The following is a 21,438-nucleotide window of genomic DNA, read 5'->3' on the forward strand; positions in this document are numbered from 1 at the left end:
ATTAGCACTATGTTTATTCAGACTTTAAAAACAAAAAAACAAAAACAAGAACAAAAACCTGAAGCCAGAGCATAAAAGAAGCGCCATGCTTTTTGACTGCTATATTATCACCTCTGGCAGGAGACAAGCTCTTCTCCAACATGGAATGGGCCTCAGGGTCCAGCCCATCACCCGAAGTGGAAATGCATTTTACACATCCTGAGAGAAAGAAACTCTACTGCTGCTTGAATACATACTGTTCTGAAAAGTTCTCCACTAGACAGCTGATTTCACTGAGGGACAGCTTTAGCTGTCAGGTATTTCTTCTTACACAAACGTAAAAATAATCCTCTGTAAACTTGCACCAGAGTTTTCTAATTTGACCTCATTCTTCCTAAGCTAAACTAAGACCCCTCTATAAATGATGTTTCTCTACCTTGTCTATCTATACTATAAACATAAATAACCAGAGAATGAAGACAAAGAACGATGTGCAGTGCACATGAGGAATTCAGAGTGGTTTAAGGACATAAGGACTAAGAGAAAGGGGAGAGCAAGGCTGACCCTTGGAGAGTGGGCACAATATGAACAAGAGTGAGCACATATGCATATGCCAGAAACTCAAAGAGGCTCCAAGCTCCGGCAGAGGGGCATAGACAGCTCTACAGCTCTGTGTCAATATGCGTCTCAATGAAATACACTGAGGCTCAAGCGTGACTCTTACTACTTAGGCATTAACTACCAACTGTCTCCCCCCAGGCTAGTTCTTTAACTCCTCTGGGCCTCAGTTTTTGCGTGTGTAAACAGGGGATAACGGGATCTATACTTGTGGGTCATTATAAAGATCAAAGGAAATAATCCATATATAGCCACTGCAGGGCTTGACCCAAAGCAGGTACTCAATTTCAGGATGATTATTGTAATTAGATCCGTGTACTAAAGGCATAACAACTTTTGGGCATATTTGTACAAATAAGGGATATGTCTGCTAAGGGACTTATATCTGGAATAGGGAACGAACTCTTACAACTCAACAATAAAATGACTAATAATTAAAAAAAATAGGCACCTCAAAGAAGATACACAAACAGCCAATAAGCACATGAAGAGATATTCAACATCATTAGCCATCAGGGAAATGCAAATCAAAACCACAAATGAGATCCCATTTCACACCCACAAGGATGGCTAGAATCAAAAGACAGATAATAACAAATGTTAGGAAGGATGTATAGAAGCTGGAACCCTCTTATACTGCTGGTACAAATGTAAAATGCTGCAGCCACATTTAGTCTGGCAGTTGCTCAAAAGGTTAAACATAGAGTTACTATATGACCCAGCAACTCCACTCCTTGGTACACACCCCAGAGAAATGAGAAAGACTATGTCCACACAAAAACTTTATACAAATGTTCACCCTAGCATTATCCATAACTGCCAAAAAGTGGGAACAACCTAAATGCCCATCAACTGATGTAAAGATAAAAAAAAAGTGTGGTTTATGCATACAGTGGAATACTGGACAATAAAAAGAAATGAAGTATTGATACATGCTCTAATATGGATAAGCGTTGAAGCCATGAGCATACTGTAAGATTTCACTTCAGAGTAAGCAAATCTATAGAGACAGAAAACAGATTAGTGGTTGCCTAGAGTTTGGGAGAAAAACGGGCAGGGGCAAGGAGAATAGAGTTTCTTTTTGTGGCGATTAGAATGTTCTAAAATTTATTGTTATGATGGATGCACAGCTTTGTGACTATGCTAAAAACTATTGAACTGGATACTTAAAATGGATGAATTATATGGTATGTGAATTATATCTAAAGCCGTACCACTCCCTCCCCCGCCACACACACACAAAGAAAAAATCGTTTGGGGGCTATGTCACACAGTGAATGACAGGATGGTGACAAGCCACACCAAAAATGCAGTGTCAGAATTAGCAAAGCTTTCTTTCAATCATAACTTTATATATTAAAACAACAACAGCAAAACAATTAGCTAATTACCCCAATGGAAAATTCCTAAGTTTTTGATCTTAGCCATAACTCCTTAGAGCTAACAAAGGCTTACCACTTTCATGTCTCATTTTTCTAAAGTGTACCAGGAATCTTGCACTGTAATTATACTTCAATCATTCTTATTAAAGGTTTCCAAATAAAACTAGCTTAATTAAAATGTACTTTACCCTATTATTTTTGGAGACAGATTCAGCTAGGAATAATAGAACGCCTACATTATGCTAGGTTTTATGCTGGATATTTCCACATGTTATGTCATTTTCATATCACAACCACAATGAAAGATGCTAACTCCATTTGACAGAAGAGAAAACTGTATCTGGGGGCACCTGGGTCAGGTCATGATCCGGGGATCTTGGGGTTGAGCCTTGTGTCAGGCTCCCTGCTCAGTGGGGAGCCTGCTTCTTCCTCTCCCTCTGCTTGTGCTCTCCCTAAAATAAATTTCAAAAAAAATCTTAAAAATAAAAAAAAAGATAGAAAGAAAGAAAAGAAAAAAGAAAACTGGATCTGGAGGTCAATGGCTCACCCAAGGTCATCCAGCCACGGTCAGTGGTAGAGCTGACCCTGATGTAAAAGTTCAGTAATCATTATAAAAATAACGAATATACTTTTATAAAGACTTAAGACCCTCACCTCTCCTAAGACAGAATCACGAGAAGTATACTCATTTTAAAAGCACTAGAAAAACTCACTTGTCATAAACACAACATAAGTTTAACAATTCATGAAAAAATGTACTTCTGAAATCATTCCTAATGCTTACTGTGTTCTATTCATGTGAAAGTTAATGTTTCTGAGTTTTAAGGACAAATAATCAGAATTCATGTTCAAATAATTCAAGTGATTGTTACTCAGGGCCCCCATAAGCAAGGTATAAGATCCTTGAAAATAAAAACAAGTTTTTATGAGGGAATCTACATTATAAAGTGATACAATATAAGGACAGGGCACTGAACTGACATTAAGAAAAGCTAAACTGAGCCAAACTTAACTTAAACTTATTTGGGGAGATTATGCTACCATGAACTTGAAGAAAATGCTTTCTGTGCCATGCAAGGAAACAGTGACCAGCCTAAGAATCACCACTGCCACCACCATTACCTCCAGCACCATCACCTAGAGCACCTTCACCTCTACCACCACCACTACCACCCCACCCCTGCAGCCCCAACTCTCAATTCCAGAGGCAAGGCTGACTCCCTTCCCTTCTTGACCATGCTTACTCAGGGGACATTCGCTGAGATCAATAAGTGTCAAAAAACACTAAGAAAAGAATGGTCTTGCCCACGAAGAGATCAGAATACTAAGGACAAAATATGTAACAACTTCAGGGCTTGGAAAACATCTGACTGCCCATCCCACCTCCCATGTTCCACTGAAGAAACATGGTCAGAGCCACAACATGTCTCTCCAGGAGCCAGTGAACCACAGAGATGTGCCTTGAGCCCCGCCTGCAAGTCCCTTGCCTTTCTTCACAATTCCATCCTGTCTGTTCCTATTCAGATGCTGGGGGGCATGGGGAGTAAAACCCATCCTGGGAAACTACAGCCCACTATTTCAAAGAGCTCTGATAACATCTACACACAGATAAGTCATTGATCTTTTAAAAACTAATTAATCCTCAAATAATCTAAAGTCTTGATTTTTCCTCATCCTGAGTAAGAACTATTTTTGGAGCACATTACAAAACACTGGCAACCATAGTACATGCTCTTCTAGGACTGTGGGTGGGAAGAGGGGGACATTAAAGTAGAATCATGGGGACGGATGGCACACACATCATGAGATGTACCCAAAAGAAAAGGAGGCAACTGAGGGAAAAATAAAGTTGCTTCTAAAATCAGAGAGTAGCAGAAAAGAAATATCATAAAAAGTGACACTGACAGTGTTGTGAGAATGTGAAAGCAGAACTAGAGCCAAAATTCAAGTCTATCATCGGAATATCCTGAAGGGATGTCAAACTACGTCAGGGGACTACAAACAGGGATCAGTCTTCCTAGTGCCTGAGACCCATGAAGGAAAACTCCACCAACTAGGACAGCTCCTTACTTTCACTATTTATGAGCAACATTACTTTAGCTCTTAGGCAGACCCTGGGGACAGAGACCAGCACAGGGCCTGGCACACAGGTCTCAATAACAATGCTGACCGTTCAGGGACTGGACGGAAGAAACAACCCACATTACATCTTTTTGGAAGTTTACCCAAATAACATTCAAAACAAAAAGCAAACACAAAAAGTATCCAGAAAAGGAGAGAAAAATTCAAACTCTTGTTTAAAATATCTCCACCATTAACAGAAACACTGTTTCTCTATTCACAACACTTTTGACACCAAATGTGGGTTTTCCACATCAAGCCATTCTCCAGTGCTCTGCAGGCACCAGCTATGTGTCCTACAATTCAATTCAATTGTGACATTACCCACAGGATATGGGTATCAATGCAAACCCCACAGGATAAGGGCCCAGTCCCACAAGACTGCCCCCACATCAGACAACAATCTCAAGTAGCAGGTCCTCAAGGTAATCACATCTCTAACTTTTCTAAAAATCAGGAGTTCCCACAACCCCCTCCTCAAATTTGATTAATTTGCAAGAAGTCACAGAACTTAAGAAAACATTTTACTTATGATCACAAATGATACAACTCAGAAACAGCTAATGGAAGAGATGCACAAGGCAAGGTATACTCGAAGTGCAAGGAGCATCCCCACCGTCTCCAGATACACCACCTCCCAACACCTCCACATGTTCACCTCCCCAGAAGCTCTCTGAACCCATCATTTAGGGTCTGGGAAGATTCTTCACTACACAGGCAAGACTGATTATTTCATGACCACTAGTGATTAACTCAATCACCCAATCCCTCCCCTCTCCAGGGAGGTTTGGGGGTGGGACTGAAAGTTCCAACCCACTCATCACATGGTTGGCTCCTCTGAGGACCAGCCCTCATCTTGAAGCCACCTAGGGACCCAACAGTCACCTCATCAGCATAAATTTTAGTATTGTTGAAAGAGGCTTATTATGATAGAGAAGATGCTTCTCTCACCCTTACCACTGAGGATCCCACAAGCACTTTACAAGTTCTGTGCCAGGAACCAGGGATGAGAAACAAATATATATTTCTTATTACATCGAACATCACAGCCACATAGAACTATTTATTCTGTTTTTTTTCCTCCAAGAGTATTTTTTTTCATCTGTACGTCATTTCTATAATCTCCAGATTCTAAAAACTGCAATTTTCCTAGATAAACACAACCATTTCAAGATTAATTTATTGCTGGGTTTACTATATTTCTAAAGAGTCCAACTTCTTTCATGTGATGCAGAAAGCAGAGGTATCTGCAGCAAGGAGGTAAACAGGCCCCAGAGAGATGCTCTTCATCAAGTTACCTTGAACTCTTATGCCAAATGCCTGTAAAACCACTAGACCAAGGTCCTTAGTTTTTTCAGGAACCAGTAATAGGAGTAGTGGCAAGAACACAGACTTTGGACAAGGTAAGACAACATACAGAGGAATGCTGTCATTTATTAGCTAGGTACTGCCAGCACAGAGCAGGCAGCCCCTCCTGGGTCTCAGAGAAATTCCACCAGAGCCGCCGACAGAAGCTGAGCAGGAGTTACACCTTTACCACCAACGCAGTCTCAGGGCTCTCTGCCTTGGACTCTGGATTCCATTTTCTAAGAACTTATCACTTTATTTCTACTTATTTAAGAAAAACAACAATCCTAGATTCTCAGACACAGGAAACAATCTGAGACATTTAAGGAATGGCTGACAAAAGTATCTGTGTTTAAGCATAATTTCCTGAAATGAAGTTTGTGAGAATATGTACAGCAAAGAAAGCTAGTTGGTCTTTATTTTGGTAATAGTTCCAATGCCTCGACTTGATATGGAAAGTCACCTTTCTTACAGAGGGGAAAATGTATAGCTGGACCTATTAATAAAACAAATCAAGATACTTAAATATACAGGAAAGCTAAGAACAGTAATTATTGGATGAACTCAGAAATGACACATACAACATGACTTGCCACAAGAAGTTTTTCTATTTGATTTCCATCTTTATGAAAATTCAATCTTCGAACTAAATCTCAATCTGTAAGAAATCCTGGTGAGACTTGTGAATCCCACAGGATAATGGTGGCTGCCTAAATACCAACTTGTCCTTATGTCCTCCAAACCCAGACAGATCAACAAGCAGTGGATACAACCACCTGTAATCCATGCCAACAGCAAAACTAGGAGACAGAATTCAACAAGACAACTGGAGAAATAAAACCCCTGAACTAGCAGAGCCACTGACACTGCTGCTGCTGGAAGTCAGGAGGAAATGCATGGACACAAGACGGGGTGCAGCCACAAGAGACTATGGACTCCGGAAAAGAAACTGAGGGTTTGGGGGGGGGTGGGGGAATGGACTAGCCTGGTGAAAGGTATTAAGGAGGGCACGTATTGCATGGAGCACTGGGTGTTACACGCAAACAATTAATCATGGATCACTACATCAAAAACTAATGATGTACTGTATGATGACTAACATAATAATAAAAAAAAAGAAATATTGTTTGTACTATTGAGAAGTAACTTAACTGTTTTGGAAGTCTTTCAATAATTTCTACTGAGATGATATCACTGGAAAATGAGCTACTCCATTTTTTCGTACACTGAAGCTGTTTAAATCTCACTTTCAACCTCTTGCAGGATAGCTCTTTCAGACTACTTCAGAGACCTTATGCTTCCTTTAGGAATTCTACCTAAATACCAGTAAGTTGTTCTTATTTTCCAATTAAATTATTTAGCCAAATTTATTTATGACTATTTCTCTGAGATGGTGGAGTAAAATACTTCAAATATTCTACTTGAGATGTGATCTGTAATGTGTATTCTCATACACTGTTAGCGGAAATATAAATTGACAGTTGCTTAAGGTCAATTTGAAAACAACTACCAAATTTGAAATATGTATAATACGTATTACTCTTATAATTTAAATAATTTTTTAAAGAAGTAGTTTCTTCCCATTCTATCCTTCGAGGTGAACAAGTACAGGGTCCCTAGCTTCAAGGACCTCATACTTGAAGGGTGAAGGAGAAAAGAATGATATCTTGTGCTCTGTACATAGAGCATATTTTTAAATTGTTTTGAGGTGTGTTTTCATATTTTAAATATTAATTATAATCCATAATTATAACCCACACAGAAAGTGTGAGCAGAGTCTAAAAAATTTTGGAATTGCCTTAATTCTACATTTTGATATTGAAGATAATTTTGTATTAAACATAAATAAATCCTCAAACTAAGAATAAATGGGTTGTTACACTATTCACAATAAAAAAAAGGGGGGGGCGCCTGGGTGGCACGGCGGTTAAGCGTCTGCCTTCGGCTCAGGGCGTGATCCCAGCGTTACGGGATCTAGCCCCACATCAGGCTCCTCTGCTATGAGCCTGCTTCTTCCTCTCCCACTCCCTTGCTGTGTTTCCTCTCTCGCTGGCTGTCTCTATCTGTGTTAAATAAATAAATAAAATCTTTAAAAAAAAAAAAAAAAGAGGGGGTGCAGCAGGGTCCCACAACAGCAGTTCACAGACAGCAACACCCTAGCAAGGAAGGGCTGCACAGTGGGGGAACACAGAGACCAGGTGTAAGAACAGAGGGCTGGAACACTGGAACTGGGGAACTGGAAGGGGAACTTGGCTAGAGGTGTGGCCTCTAGAAGATCCACTTCTGGGAGAAGCAGAGGCAGCTTCATGGAAACTCAGTAGTGAAGAGAAAGAAAACCAGTGATAGAAAATAAACTAACAGTCTTCTGAAACAAAGGAGTATCACAGCACTGGGAGTCACACTAAGCCCCTACCCACCCTTCCCTGACACTTTTCATCAAAAAAAGTCCTTAATGGTATCAACAGAAGAGAAGATTTAAACTAAGAAACCTGTGAAAGCACCCAAACCCCTCATCTCACATTACAGAAACACATACTACTATGAGCCCAAGAAACTCCAGGACACTCTAAACAGAAGAAGGCAAGCAGCATCCATACAAAGCTACCATGTAAGAAATAAGAACAAAACCTTTGCAGGTGACAAAAATGTTGCCCCAAACTACCATAAGGCAGAGGAAAACAATTCCATACAACTTAAATAGTATTAAACAAATACTTACACATATGAAACTACATCACAGGTCAGGAATCCAAAACTCAGAATGCAAGAGCATGCAGGGGACCAGAATATGCCACCCCAAAAAACACCACTTCGGCATAAAGATTATTTTGAGCTGGAGGAAAATGAGAATAGGAGATACAGAAAGACACCTTCTCAGAGCTTCCCCTATCTGACTAAATACAGAAACTTCTAAGAAATGAGGACTGCCATAAATCCCCTCTCCTGGGAAAGTTTTACGGCCATGAACCAGATGGAAAGTTCATACAGAGATGGGCCTGCACAAACAAATCTTACTCCTTTGTTTCCCAGTTTGCAGACCTTGGAAGCCTAAAACCTTTCATCCTGACACTTATCTACAAATACACTGCTCTTTGTTAAGAGACTCTAAGCCTAGTTCTAATCACCCCTTTGAGTTACTCACTGCTGACCATGTTCGGTAAACTATTTTTCCTTGTTAGTCTATCTGGAGAACCTAGGAGAGTAGAGAACAAAAAATAAGACCATGAACTCCTATTTCAAATTATAGAAGGAAAGAAAGTAAAAGACCAAGTCATCTCAGAAATGAAAACTTAGCTAGAACATACCTATGGGGAGCACAGATTCTACTGACACTGAGGAGAAAAATGAAAACAGCCAAGAGCATGGAAATGAAATAAGGGAGGGAAAAGAATTCAAGAAAAAGTGATAGGATAACTACAGTCCCTGAAAAGGGGAGTAAAACAAAGCAAAATACTGAAACAATATTTAAAACTACAATTTCAGAAAATTTTATGGAAACAAAAGAGGATGTGAGTCTAAATACTGAAAGAGTCTGCCATGTACTGGGAAAACTGACCCAGTGAAACACATCTAGTAAGAATATTAGATTTTATAAATCAAGAAAATCTCTAGGCTTCCAGGCAAAGTTACTTACAAAATTAAGGTTAGCTTGAATTAGACTTCAACAGCAACATACAAAGCAAGACAACATACAAAGCAAGATGACAAGGGAATAACATTTTTGAAGAAACTCAAGAGAAAAAAGTGTGAGCCAAAGATCACACAGCCAGCCAAGCCAAACAATAAGTACGACCGATCGAAGCATGAACTTAAGGAATACCGCACTGGCTTCCAACTATGGACATGACTAAGGAACATCAGTAAAAAGGCTGGTGGTGGTGGCATTGAATATGTTTTACTACAGATCAAAGAGGGGAAAAAAGTAGAGACAGGGTAGAAAAATAAAATAGAGACATCTGTTCCAACAAAGTACAAATAACTGAACCCTGCCCTCCCACACACATACACTGGTCAGAGAGGAAAATTCAGAACAGGCTCAGGGACTGGCATATAGGTAATGGGTGTTTTCCACATCAAATACTAGATGCTTAGTAGGGCTAAGGGCATTAAAAAAGATTCATAGTATAAAGGTTACCAGTAGAACAAAAATACAAAATTTCCTAAGAAAAAAAAAAGCACAAGAAAGAGTTCACATGAAGAAAGAAAATAAAAACATCATACGTAATGAATATAAAGACATAATATAACAAAGCAGGATGACAGATTTAAAAACCAATCATGTATCAGTCATACAAACAATGTAAATGGACTGAAGATTTTTAGTTTTGCTCACAAAAAACCTAACTGTGTGCTCAATAGGAGACATACAACTAAAATAAAGCTATTCTGAAAGGCTTAAGATTAAAGAGATGGTCAAAAGTATACCACATACATCAACCAACTTTTGTTTGATTTGCTGCAATAACAAATAACCCTCAAATCTCCAAAGGCTTCTTTCTCACTCACTTTACCTGTTACTGCAGGCCATTTGTGCTGGTTCTTTCTCCATGTGTCATCTCTCTATTCTGGAATGTAGCCCTATCAGGAGTATACACTTTTTTTTTTTTTTTCTTTTTTAAACCAGGGCAGAAGCAAGGGATGACCCCTGCAGCTTCTGCTCAGGTAGTGTGTGCATCCCCCTTCCACTCACTCCCCCAGAGTCAGTCACAGGCCAGAACAGACTTAATGGGGATGGCAAATGCACTTTTCCCAGAGCCAGGCAGCACAGGTCACAAGGCAGCAGGCAGAACGTATAATCCTCTTACATAATACAGTCCTCAAGCAGGCAAGCGCAAATAATAAGAAAGCAATAATTGCTACTCCAGTATCAGACAAGGCAGAATTTGGGCTCAAAAATACCGAATGAAAGGAAGAAATTCACTTGTTAATGCTAAGGATACAATTCATGATGAAATTATATTAGTTGTGAACATCTACTTACCAAAACATAGCAGAAACTACAAGAAATGCAAGATAGACAGAAATGCACTTATAAAAGGAAAAATGACTATATCCCTTTTAGTCCAAAGCAAGTCAAATGGACAAAAAATAAACACAGATGTGAAAGGCCTTGACAACGTAATATCTAGATCTCAGGGATCTCTATCAAGGCATACACTCTGATAAGAGAACATCTGCCTTCTTCACAAGTGATCAAAGGCCATTCATAAACATCAATCACATATCAGGTGGCAAAGAAAACCTTGTAAGCTCTCTGATTATAATGAAAGAAAACTAGAAATCAAAGCACCTCTACCTGGAACACAACCCATAAATTCTTGGGTTAAAGGGGAAATGAATTACAATAAAAAACACTATAGGGGCACCCATTAAGCATCTGCCTTAGGCTCAGGGCGTGATCCCAGGGTCCTAAGATCAAGCCCAGCATCAGGCTCCCTCCTCCGCTGGGAGCCTGCTTCTTCATCTCCCACTCCCCCTGCTTGTTGTGTTCCTTCTCTTGCTGGCTGTCTCTCTCTCTGTCAAATAAATAAAATCTTAAAAAAAAAAAAAACTAAAACACTATATATCAAGATTGGGGGGATATAATTTAAAACATTAATATGGTTTTAAAGGAAAATTCATCTACCAATATTTGGATCTATATAAATACAATAATGGAAATACTGAAATAAATATCATCTTCCATTCCCCCAAAAAGCCAGAGGGGGAGGTAAAAGCAGAAAACAGGAAACTAATAAAACCCATGAGTCAAAATATTAGTTGTTTAGATGAAAAGGATCAAAAGAATCAAGAGAGAAGGGTAAATGAAGAAACACAGAAGTGACAGAGGGAAGTAACTACTGAACTAAAGAATGTTCAAGAAAGTCAGTTTGAGGGTTCCACTTAAATCTTCAAAGACCATAGCGTGGGGTAAAAGGAAATCTCTACATTCTTTTTATGAGGCACCTGTAACATCGATACTTCAACCTGATCGGCTATACACAAAAGAACTGTAAAGAAAATAATTCAAAAGAAAATAATTAGAAACAGAATTGAATAGCACATTAAAAAATAATACATTATAATCCAAAGGGGTTATTCAAGGAATGTCAGGACAGTTTAATATGAGGATATCCATTCATTAACATATTAGTAACTAGGAAGAAAAATCATGTTTGTCTTCACAGATCTTAAAGGGGCCTTCAAAATATAACTTGGGGCGTGCGGGTGGCTCAATTAGTTAAGCGTCTGACTTCAGCTCAGATCATGATCTCAGGGTCCTCAGATCAAGCCCCATGTCAGACTCCCTGCTAAACTTCTCCCTCACCCTCTGCCCCTCCCCACTCATGCTCTCTCTCTCCCTGTCTCAAATAAATAAAATCTTTAAAAAAAAATTACTCTTCAATCTCTAACAAAACACTCATTAAAACAGACGTTGACAGATACTTCCTTATCATGAAAAAATACGTATTTTAAGCCAAGAAAGTAATGATCTATTAGTTATTTTGATTTTAATTAATTACCATTACTTATAATAAGTTCTATTTAAATACAGAAATGGTCAGCATTCTGAAATTCTACTTCCAATGTTTCCTTACTGTGAACCCTAAGGGTTAGTCATTGAAAATGCTTTGAAGTTACAGAAGCTTTACTGATCTTACCATCTAATCAAATGAATACAAAGTGAAGTGTAAGAACAGACTGCAAAGTCTTCCAGAACTTGGATGATCCTGTGTCCTGGCTGGATGGACAAACACCCTTGGCTTATACCCATCTTCCTGGCATCTCAAAAATATCTCAATTTGGACAACCTACTCATGGCCACTCTGTAACTCACAGAAATAGAGAACTAATGGAAAAAATTAAAAGCAGAATTACAGTTTAAATATGTTATTCATATATAAAAGTTAATATTTAGAGATTGGAGGTAAGAGAGAAAATCAGGAGGTAAGAGAGAAAATGCAAGGCCATGTAACTATCCATTATTTTTAGCAGAATCATTAGATACTGTCTAAAATTAGGATGTCAGGAAGTAGAAGCATTCCAAAATTATTTAGAATTACAGTGGTAACCATCAGAGGAATTAAACAGGAAGTTAAAAACCATTACTTCTGGGGAGTACAATTTAGGAAAGGGGAGACTCGGGGAATACTTTACTTTTTAACTGGAACTTTTCCATAGTCCTTGCATTTTTCTCACATATGTAGTAGCTACTGTGTTTATAATAAACACATATTTAAGTAAAACATAGAAGAAAGTGACATGAACTCCACTTTGTTGCCTTTGCTCTTGAAAACTAAACAAGAGAAAAGAAAAAAAAATCAACATAGTAGAAGCATTCACACATTCTCTCCACCAATATTCACCAAATGCCTACTGTGTGGCACACACCAAGTGAGGTGTGGGGCAACAGCAATGATATAAGACAGACTCCCTAGGAGCTTACGTTCTGGAGCCGCATACCACCATGGGTCCTCCCTACCTCTTCTAAACAAGTGCACCTCACAGGGCTCACAAGAATGAGAGAATAGATGGTGAACACTGCAAATGCGAACAGAATAAGGCGAATCTAGAAAGATTTCATCATTTGATACACGAACTATAACTTGGCACTAAAACTAGAAAACCAAAAAAAAAAAAAAATTTTAAGGGGGGAGGATTTGGAGAGGGACACTGGGAGAGGGAAAAAGAAAATCTCAAGCAGGTTCCACACTCAGCAAGGAGCCCGACTCAGGGCTCAATCCCACCACCCTGAGATCATGACCTGAGCTGAAACGAAGAGCTGGACTGTTAACCAACTGAGCCACCTAGGCGCCCCTAATGCTTTACAAGTGCTATCATATGTCCTCACCACATTTTGGCAAAACTTAAAAACAACCTTTGTAGAAATAAAGCTGAGTGAAGAATACTAATAATTAATAGCCTACGATATTTAAGAAATATTCCCAATTTTTAAAAATAGTTAAGAAATTATAGACTCATAATTGTGTTAAGATAACCCAATAGGGTCTTTCATTAAATTCGGCACTGCCAAATTCGTGGCTCTTTACAAACTTTATAACTGGGCAACATCCAAAAGCAGAAGACAGCATTAGCCATGCAGAACATCTTCCAACTGTCATTCTTAAGCAGCCATTTTCTTTGATGTGCACTGTGCAGGCTATCTCCCAATCTGGCCTCCTATTAACAAGAAGATAGTAAGAGAGACCTTAGCAATTCAAAACTACTTTACTGTCATGCTCAGGCCACTTTAAGATCTTACTGGTAGTTCATTAAGATGCTACAATCGAATTTGAAATTAATTACAAAATTCCATAGCTCATCCTTGGGAACAAATGAAATGAAAACACTACTCTTTTGGTAGTAGTTTTGCTACACTTTGCTAAGCCCTTCAGAAAGAGTAAATTTTAATTCAATACCACAGCTATAAAAACACACCACTATTTAACTGGCAGTCAAGCAGAAAAGCAGAAGACCCATAATAGGTATTTTGTGATGGCTGCATCCCTCAGTGGCTCACTAACATCTTGCAGACAAGCAAGGGACTTGTGCCGTGTACACAGAATACATGATTGACATTTCCCCAGGAATATACAATGTGTATTTTCATATCATTTTACTGAAAGCAACAAAAAAGAGCAATAGAATAGTGAGAATACAGTATTGCCACAAAACCTGTGTGGGTGGTGGATAAACGGGGTGAAGAAGATAAGCTCCTAATACATTTTAATCTGCAGTTAGGATAATGAGAATTACTCCATGCAAAGTATGCTACAATATGCTCACCACCTTCTAATGGCTGCCACATCCTCGAAACAGCATCACCTGTCCCCCTGTAAAGCACTAACTGGTCAGCTCTTAATACATGGTGCTTGGACAATACTGATGATACTCATGTCAATACGTGTGTTCTGTTAATTCAGGAGTCTGACATGGGGAGATGGACTACACTGTGGTTTCAAGAAAAGATAACAAGTAGATGGGAAAATTTTACATTAAAGGAAGGGTAGCAGGGTGGACTAACATGTGCTCCAGCCTTTCAGAAGGATGAGGTCAGGTACAAACAATGCCAGATATAAAAGAAGATCCTGAACATCTAAAATTGATACAGAATCGGTCTTCCTACTGTAACTGACAGAGACACTAGGCCTGGTTTTTTACTTCAAGTGATTATATACTATTAAAATTCACAGAACCCTGAGTACTCTTCTTCCCTAAGCTTTCCTGGAGCCAACTATCACTGAAAATAACACAGTTCCCCACAGGATAAATAATACTTACATGGTATAAAGCTCTTTCAAATCTTTAATTAAAAGACCAAAGATCTAGTCCTAAAGGTCTTCGGCTCTGAAGTTCTGGCAGAGTCAATCTGTCTGGCTCTCTGCTTCCTTGGTAAATAATGGCTGACAATTTTGATGAATATGCTAATTAATATTTCATAATCACCATCTCCAATGGTTCTAAATGTTTTACAAGCAGAAACTCACTGAACCCTCACTATGAAATATACTATTATTACCCCTTTTTATAGCAGACAAAACTAAGGCACAGAGAGGCTAAGTACCTTGCCCCCCATCCAAAAGCTAAGACAATCAACTGGCCTGCCATATCCAGGCCAGGCCTAGCATACAATGACTTTTGTACAAACTGAGTGTGAAGAGTGAAGGTGAAAGTCTTCCTATACCTCCTGTCAGTGAAACAGGTGATCAACAATCATGGAGAAAACAGATGTTTATAAACAAAAGCTTTTTCAAAATCCTTTTAGGATTATTGGCTCAAGACTTGGCCTCCTTTCACAAAAACAATAACGCAACACCTCTTCACAAAAAGGAGGGTTCTCCTGAGACGAGTATCAAATGCTGTAATGTTTTCCTCTGCCAATTACAGATTCTCTTCCAGGGAAGTACATCCTGACTTGAAATCTCCAGTAACATTAAGATCATCTCTAGGCAGGAGGTGTTAGGACATTAAATTTTATTTGAATATATTTTAAATGTTTTGTGAATCACAGAAAGGAGCTATTGTTTGGTGTTAGAATCAAGTATGAGGCAGTGTGAGGCAGTGCTCCTTAAGTATCAGCATATATCGGGGTAACTTTTAAAGGGGGAACAAACTTATGATTAATTGCTACGTTTGGAACTACACACCCTACGAAAAATTTAGAAACCAGCTAGGATAAATGTCCTGTGAGAGGTTCCTGAAGAACCCTTACCTTTATGCATCTTTGCATCCTGTACTACTGTGCACCGCATGAAACCTTTACCTAAGCATTTCCTGGAGATATATCCACAACTGCAAAGTGTTATATTATAATCAAAAGAATGAAGGTAGCAAAACAAGCAGATTTCAAACTGAATTTAGTACAGAAATAAAACTGTCTAATAATGCAAAGATTAAGTACTGGTCCTTCTCAAACACAAAAATATGCTCCTGCTGTCGGCAGATATTTCACTTTCAAAAAGAAAAACAACAACAACAACAAAACCACCAGGAAATTTCAGCCTTTCTAATCCTAAACAGCTGAATCACTCACATATTCAACCGTCCAGAACTGTCAGTGCAAGCTCTGTTTTTTGGGAAGTCCGAATTTAAGATCTTCCCTAGGAGAACACTGAAGAATTACAGAAAATTAACGGGATTCCCAAAAGACGCCGACTTGACAGGAGCTGCGTTATCCTTAATCAAACAGGAGGCCCTGGCGAACCTATCACTCTCTGGTGAAGTAAAAATACCATGCTGAGAAAACGTATTCGTTCTCCAACGAACGTTTATTAAATGTCTACTTGGCACAAGGCAAACGGGCACACGATCTCTGGAATGGGGGCGCCGCGCCAGTCTGCTCCTCTGCGGGGCCCACCACCCCAGCCAGCCAGACGCGTCCAGATGCACCGGCCAGGAGCCGGGGCGGGGGGTCCCCGGACCCGCCCCTCCGGCTCCTCCTGGGCTCGCCTCCCACCAACACGGGTCTCCGAGAGAGGCTGCTTCAACCGTGGCGAAATGAACAAATCTGGCCCGCCGCTGAGGCGACAGCACCCCTCCAGGCGAGGCCGTGGGACACCCCCCCCCCCCGCACCAACGCGAGGATAACGCCTGGCCGGAGGGGGCGTGGAGGGCGTGGGGGCCCTCTGCGGTCCCCAAGGTATGTCTGGAGGGTGTGTGGGGGCTGAGGGACTCCGAGAGATTCTGGAGGTTCCAGCGGACTTACGGGGGTGAGGTCTGGGGGCTCGAGGGGATCTCTGGGGGGCGCGCGGGGGTGTTGAGAGCCCCTGGGGCGTTCTTGGGGAGGTGTCTCTGGGAGGCTCTAAGGCTTAGGAAGCCTGGAAGATGCAGGGGAAATAAGGGCCCACAGGCGTCTCAGGGGAGAGAGGGGATTCAACAGGACGCGCGTGGGGGCGGCTGGCTGGGGAGGGAACCCGCGACGGAGACCCCCCCCCCAAGGGCACTCGCGGTCTGGCACTCACCCAAACAGCCCCCGGAGGAAGGAGTGGGAGGCCTTGACTCGCTTCTCGGCCTCCGCCATCAGCTGCACCGCCTCACGCTCCTTCCCCGCGTTGTCCATGTTGGTCCCTGCCGCCGCCACAACCTCCACACCCGGCTCCGACGCGCCTTCCGCGCCTTCACCCTTCTCTCCCAGAGGCGGGGAGCGCAGGCGTGGCGCGCAAGGCCTGTCGGGACTTGTGGTGCCGGGTCGGGCCCTGACGGCGGGGATGGGTGAGGCGTCAACTACAATTCCCAGAAGGCCGTAGAGCCGGGCGGGGTGGGGATCGGAGGTTGCAGACAGCCGGCGCCGGGGATTTTCGAGGCGAGGGGCGTGACTCTCCGTAGGGGTCTTAGTCCAAGGTGAACTTTAGTCATTTAAGTATGGGAGGAAATGGAAGATGACGCATGGCTTTCTAGTAAGGATAACCTCAAACACGGAGCATCACATTGGCTCAGGAATCCCTTGCTCACCACGATTGACACCTGGCAATGGAATGGAAGAGGACACGGGGGATAGCAAATTGGAACATTCAACCTACGCGCAAGTTCTGGAAAAGGGAATCTAACGCAGCCACCAAAAGCAATTTCATTAACCATGTGATGCCCATCCATCCACCCACCCACCCACCAGCAACAGCTGGCAGAGAAAACCATTTTTATCTCCAGAGCAAGGCGTTTAAGAATGTATCACTTTCCCCAGTATAAATTCAGAGTTATTTTTCAGTCTCTTCGTATTATGACTTAATGTCGGTCCTGTCGTAGTTGGTTATAAATAAGTTGCATTTATACTATAAATGCATAATCCACTCTTTTAATTGACAGAATTATTTTCCATGGATGGAAAGCTTTGAGCTCTCTTATTCTTTACATGGTGCTGGCCGTAGGGGCTGAGTCTCCTGGGGCACAATTTGGCCTGCCCCAAGGACTTCTAATTTCCTAGCAGAAGTATCCATAGATAGATGCTATCGTGTGCCAACAATTTCAAGGTCTGTCCTGGAGGGAATGGATTTTCTTGTTTTGTTTTTGTTTTATACAAAATCTAGACCAACTTACATTTGGCAATGCTAAAGCAGAGGTGGTGAAGCAAATATGATAATCACTGCCAAATGAGAACTTTGACAATGTCAAACTATTAATAAATACACTGTGGGCACTGGCACATGAAATACGTCTAAGAAAATGAAGTCTATCTTTAGAGAGCAAGGCAACAAAGGCCAAACTCCTAGAAAGGTAACTCAAGCATATGTTGCAGAGTTCATACATCGGAGGCACGCTAGAGATGGAAGGAAGTATCAGATCTTCAGGCAGAATTTATTTACTATTACTACATGCAATACTCTAACGTCGAAAACCTAATTTGTGTTCTTTTGAAGCAGTATTGGAGAATAAGAAGGCAGGAAATTAGAGGTGTCAGTAAATGTAGTATTAAAGAGAGAAACTGCAAAATCAGACATAAGCATTTGAGAAGCAGTGCAGTCCATGGGGATTTCATGGAGTGGGGCCAACTCAAAAGCTAAGTGCAGCATCATTATGTTGATTAAAGCAGCTCCCAAAGCTGGCCCAAAGTAAAGGATGTTCAAGAAAGACTGATCCCTAAGCTGCTAGCTTTTTATGTCAGGATCTCCTGAGGTTGGGGTCTAGGAAGTGTATGTTTTGTTTTAAAAAGAACTCTCTGCACTATTGTAAAGCATACAATTCTAGATTCTGAAATCTGTGGTCAGCTTAAAAGGAGGTAGAATGGACTGCCTCCTCTAAGCCAGAACATGCAGCTAGGGGTGGCAGGGTACATCTTGACATTTTTTAATATTTCTGGGTATTTCCTTCATTCTTTTCTACTGACAGGCACGCCCATCCTTCCCCAGTCCACATCCAAGTGGGAAAAAAACTTCAAACCCTAATTGTTGTGTAGAGCACTTGTTTTCTTCTTCCAGAGGCTAGATAAGGGGAGGTGGCAGGGCAGAGAGAAAAACCTCAAAGAATGAGGATGACTGAGAGACAGATGAGGAATCCTCCAACCAGGAGGGAAAAGGAGACATGCTGTGCTGTGGCCAAGGAAAGAGTGAAGCCCCCAAGTAAAAGCTGTCCTAAAGTAGGTCCAAAGGACCCATGACATACACCTGTGCTGACCAGCATGGTGGCCACTCACCACAAGTGGCCATTTAAACCTAAATCAAATAATATGAAATCAAATGTAAAATTTTGTTCCTCAGTCTCAGTAGCCACATTTCAACTGCTCAATTGCCGCATGTACCTAGTAGCTGTCATATTGGAATGCATAGATACAGAACGTATTATTGCACAAAGTTGACAATGCTGGCCTAGACATATCTTGCCTTTCAGCAACTCTGGATATGGGGAAGAAAAGACTTCAGACAGTTTCTGAGAAGATGAAACAAGAAAGGAGGGGACTGCACCCTTTACCAGGCAGAACCAAGCAGAACCTGCAGGCCTTTCCCTATGATTGGGGTAGACTCAAGTGCATTTAGACCAAATGAACACACAGGAAGTTAAATTGGAATGTCAAGTGTCCAACTATTCACCCTGAGAGGTGCTCTGCAAAGGCAAGGCTGAAGCCATCTTCAGCTGTAAGAAAGGCAGGATCAGAAAATGATCCCTGTGAAAAACAAGGTGTGGCCCTTTGCATGTATTCATAGAAGGGGGTGCAGCATGGGAAGAGTCCTGTGTGGAGATCAGCACCAAGGGAAGGTGCAGTGGGCACAAATGCATTGTACCTCCAGGATTGTTTGGGCTGGTGTCTTGAGTGGCCAGTGCAGGGGCCCAGTGTACTGGGTAAGTATCCCCTGTGCCGCTGGCCCCCACTACCACTGCCTGCCCCTCAGCTGAGCAGCAGCTACCAGGTCCTGAGTTCACTTAGTGTCACCCACCTCCCCTCCCTTTGATTCTAAAGTCTGCAGGAAACTTCTGGCCATGACTAACATTGAGTGTTCCTATGCCTGTGGGTCCCAACTGCCAGAACCTGCAATTCTCCTGAGGGTTTACTTTGGCTCTCCCAGCCTGCTCTGCTTGAATGCTGAAGAAGTGGGGAGGATTAATAACTATATTAACAAGGAAATTAATGCCTCTTGGCCTCCCAGGAGCAGTCCTCAATCAACGAGTGTTGGAAAACTGGAAGATAAATACCCTTCTGGTGGGATAACTTCGAGCAATGTTTTACACTCTCTCCCATAGGGGTTCCCAGTGGCAATGAACTCCAGCTGCTCGCAGTAGAACATTGCTTCTTCTGTACTCTTTATTGACTTTCTTCCCTTGCCTTTCCCCACACTCCTACTGGTGCTGCCTTCTGGTGTCACCTCCCAGGAAATTGCTTTCACTAGAATCCTTGTCTCAAGCTCTGCTTCTGACAGAACACAAACTAAAACAGGGAGCGTATGCACTGAGGACCAATAGGAGTGTTCTGGTACCCGGGCCCAGTCATGGTGTTCATTACAAATTCATAAATCGGTATTGTCATCTGTGGATAACTGTATACTTGGGGTTCCGGTTGCCACTTCAAACTTAGGGCTGTAAAACTATAGTAGTTGTTTATTATTGTTATCACTTGTGGTTCTGGGGGCTGACTGGGTTCAGATGGGTGGTTCTCACTTGGGGGTCTCTCAGTCAGGTGGTAGCTAGAGCTGGAGTCATCTTAGGGCTTTCTACTCATGCCTGCTGCCTGAGATGGGAAGACTCGAAAGGCCGAGGCTCCTCCATCTCTCTCTGAATGTTTACATGGTGGCCAGGCTGCAGAGGTGCTAGGGGGATGGGAGCCAGGCAGCTGCTGAATCACCTTTATGACTTAATGACTTAACATCTCAAGTTCTAAGGCATCACTTCTGTTTCCCTGAAGCAAATTACTCAGGCTCACCTGTATTCAAGGGGAGGTCTCAAAGGATTTGCAGATGTGTTAAACGCACCAGAGTTATGTTCCAGGGAGCCTGGTTGCACTGACAAAACTGTGAACTGGAACCCCCAGGCTAGGGATCAGCCCCTCACCTCCAGGGACCTTGGAACCCCGGGATGCTCTGCCCCATTTTTGGCTACCTCCTCCACTGATGTCTCAGCCTCACTTCTGTCTGTAACCTAAGAGTGGCTCAAAGATGTCGGGAGGGACAAGGCCGGGGCTGCTCCAGTGTGGTCCCCTTTAGAAGGCAGGGAAGGAAAGAATTCATTCCAGAAGGCTCTTTATCCAAAAGCATCCAAGTAATGAATTAATAAAAATAAACGTTCTCTATTCATGTTGATGAATATGAATATTCATGTTGGGCTTCTGCACTTTGTGCAGCTTTGAAAATAGAATTTAATTACTCTATTTATGGTGATTCTTTTCATTTTCCTCATGGACGTGAAAAACCCAAGAGCAATTGAATGGGGAACTTCAGAGTGATAATTAAATAAGTGGTTTTTATTATATTTTTTAAAAATTTCAAACCAATAGTAGTTTGTGTATGTGTGTGTGTGTTTGAGATATTTCACACTGTGTCAAAATTGGTACAAATATTCCTGAAGACAGCTTTGTTAATATTACTTACCA

The 21,438-nt window shown here is 41.4% G+C and overlaps 1 protein-coding gene across 1 annotated transcript in view; it reads right to left on the bottom strand.

Annotated features, from left to right (window-relative positions):
• The window catches only part of NAPB (NSF attachment protein beta), a 41,452-nt gene extending 24,397 nt beyond the window's left edge, over positions 1–17,055 (bottom strand). Inside the window, exon 1 of the mRNA XM_026487481.4 lies at positions 16,889–17,055. Coding sequence (XP_026343266.1) covers positions 16,889–16,986 — 98 coding nt within the window. The 5' untranslated portion in view covers positions 16,987–17,055. The remainder of the gene's footprint in view (positions 1–16,888) is intronic.
• Between the last annotated feature and the right edge of the window lie 4,383 nt (positions 17,056–21,438).

Source organism: Ursus arctos, unplaced genomic scaffold (genome assembly GCF_023065955.2).
Source record: "Ursus arctos isolate Adak ecotype North America unplaced genomic scaffold, UrsArc2.0 scaffold_16, whole genome shotgun sequence".
Lineage (NCBI taxonomy): Eukaryota > Metazoa > Chordata > Mammalia > Carnivora > Ursidae > Ursus > Ursus arctos.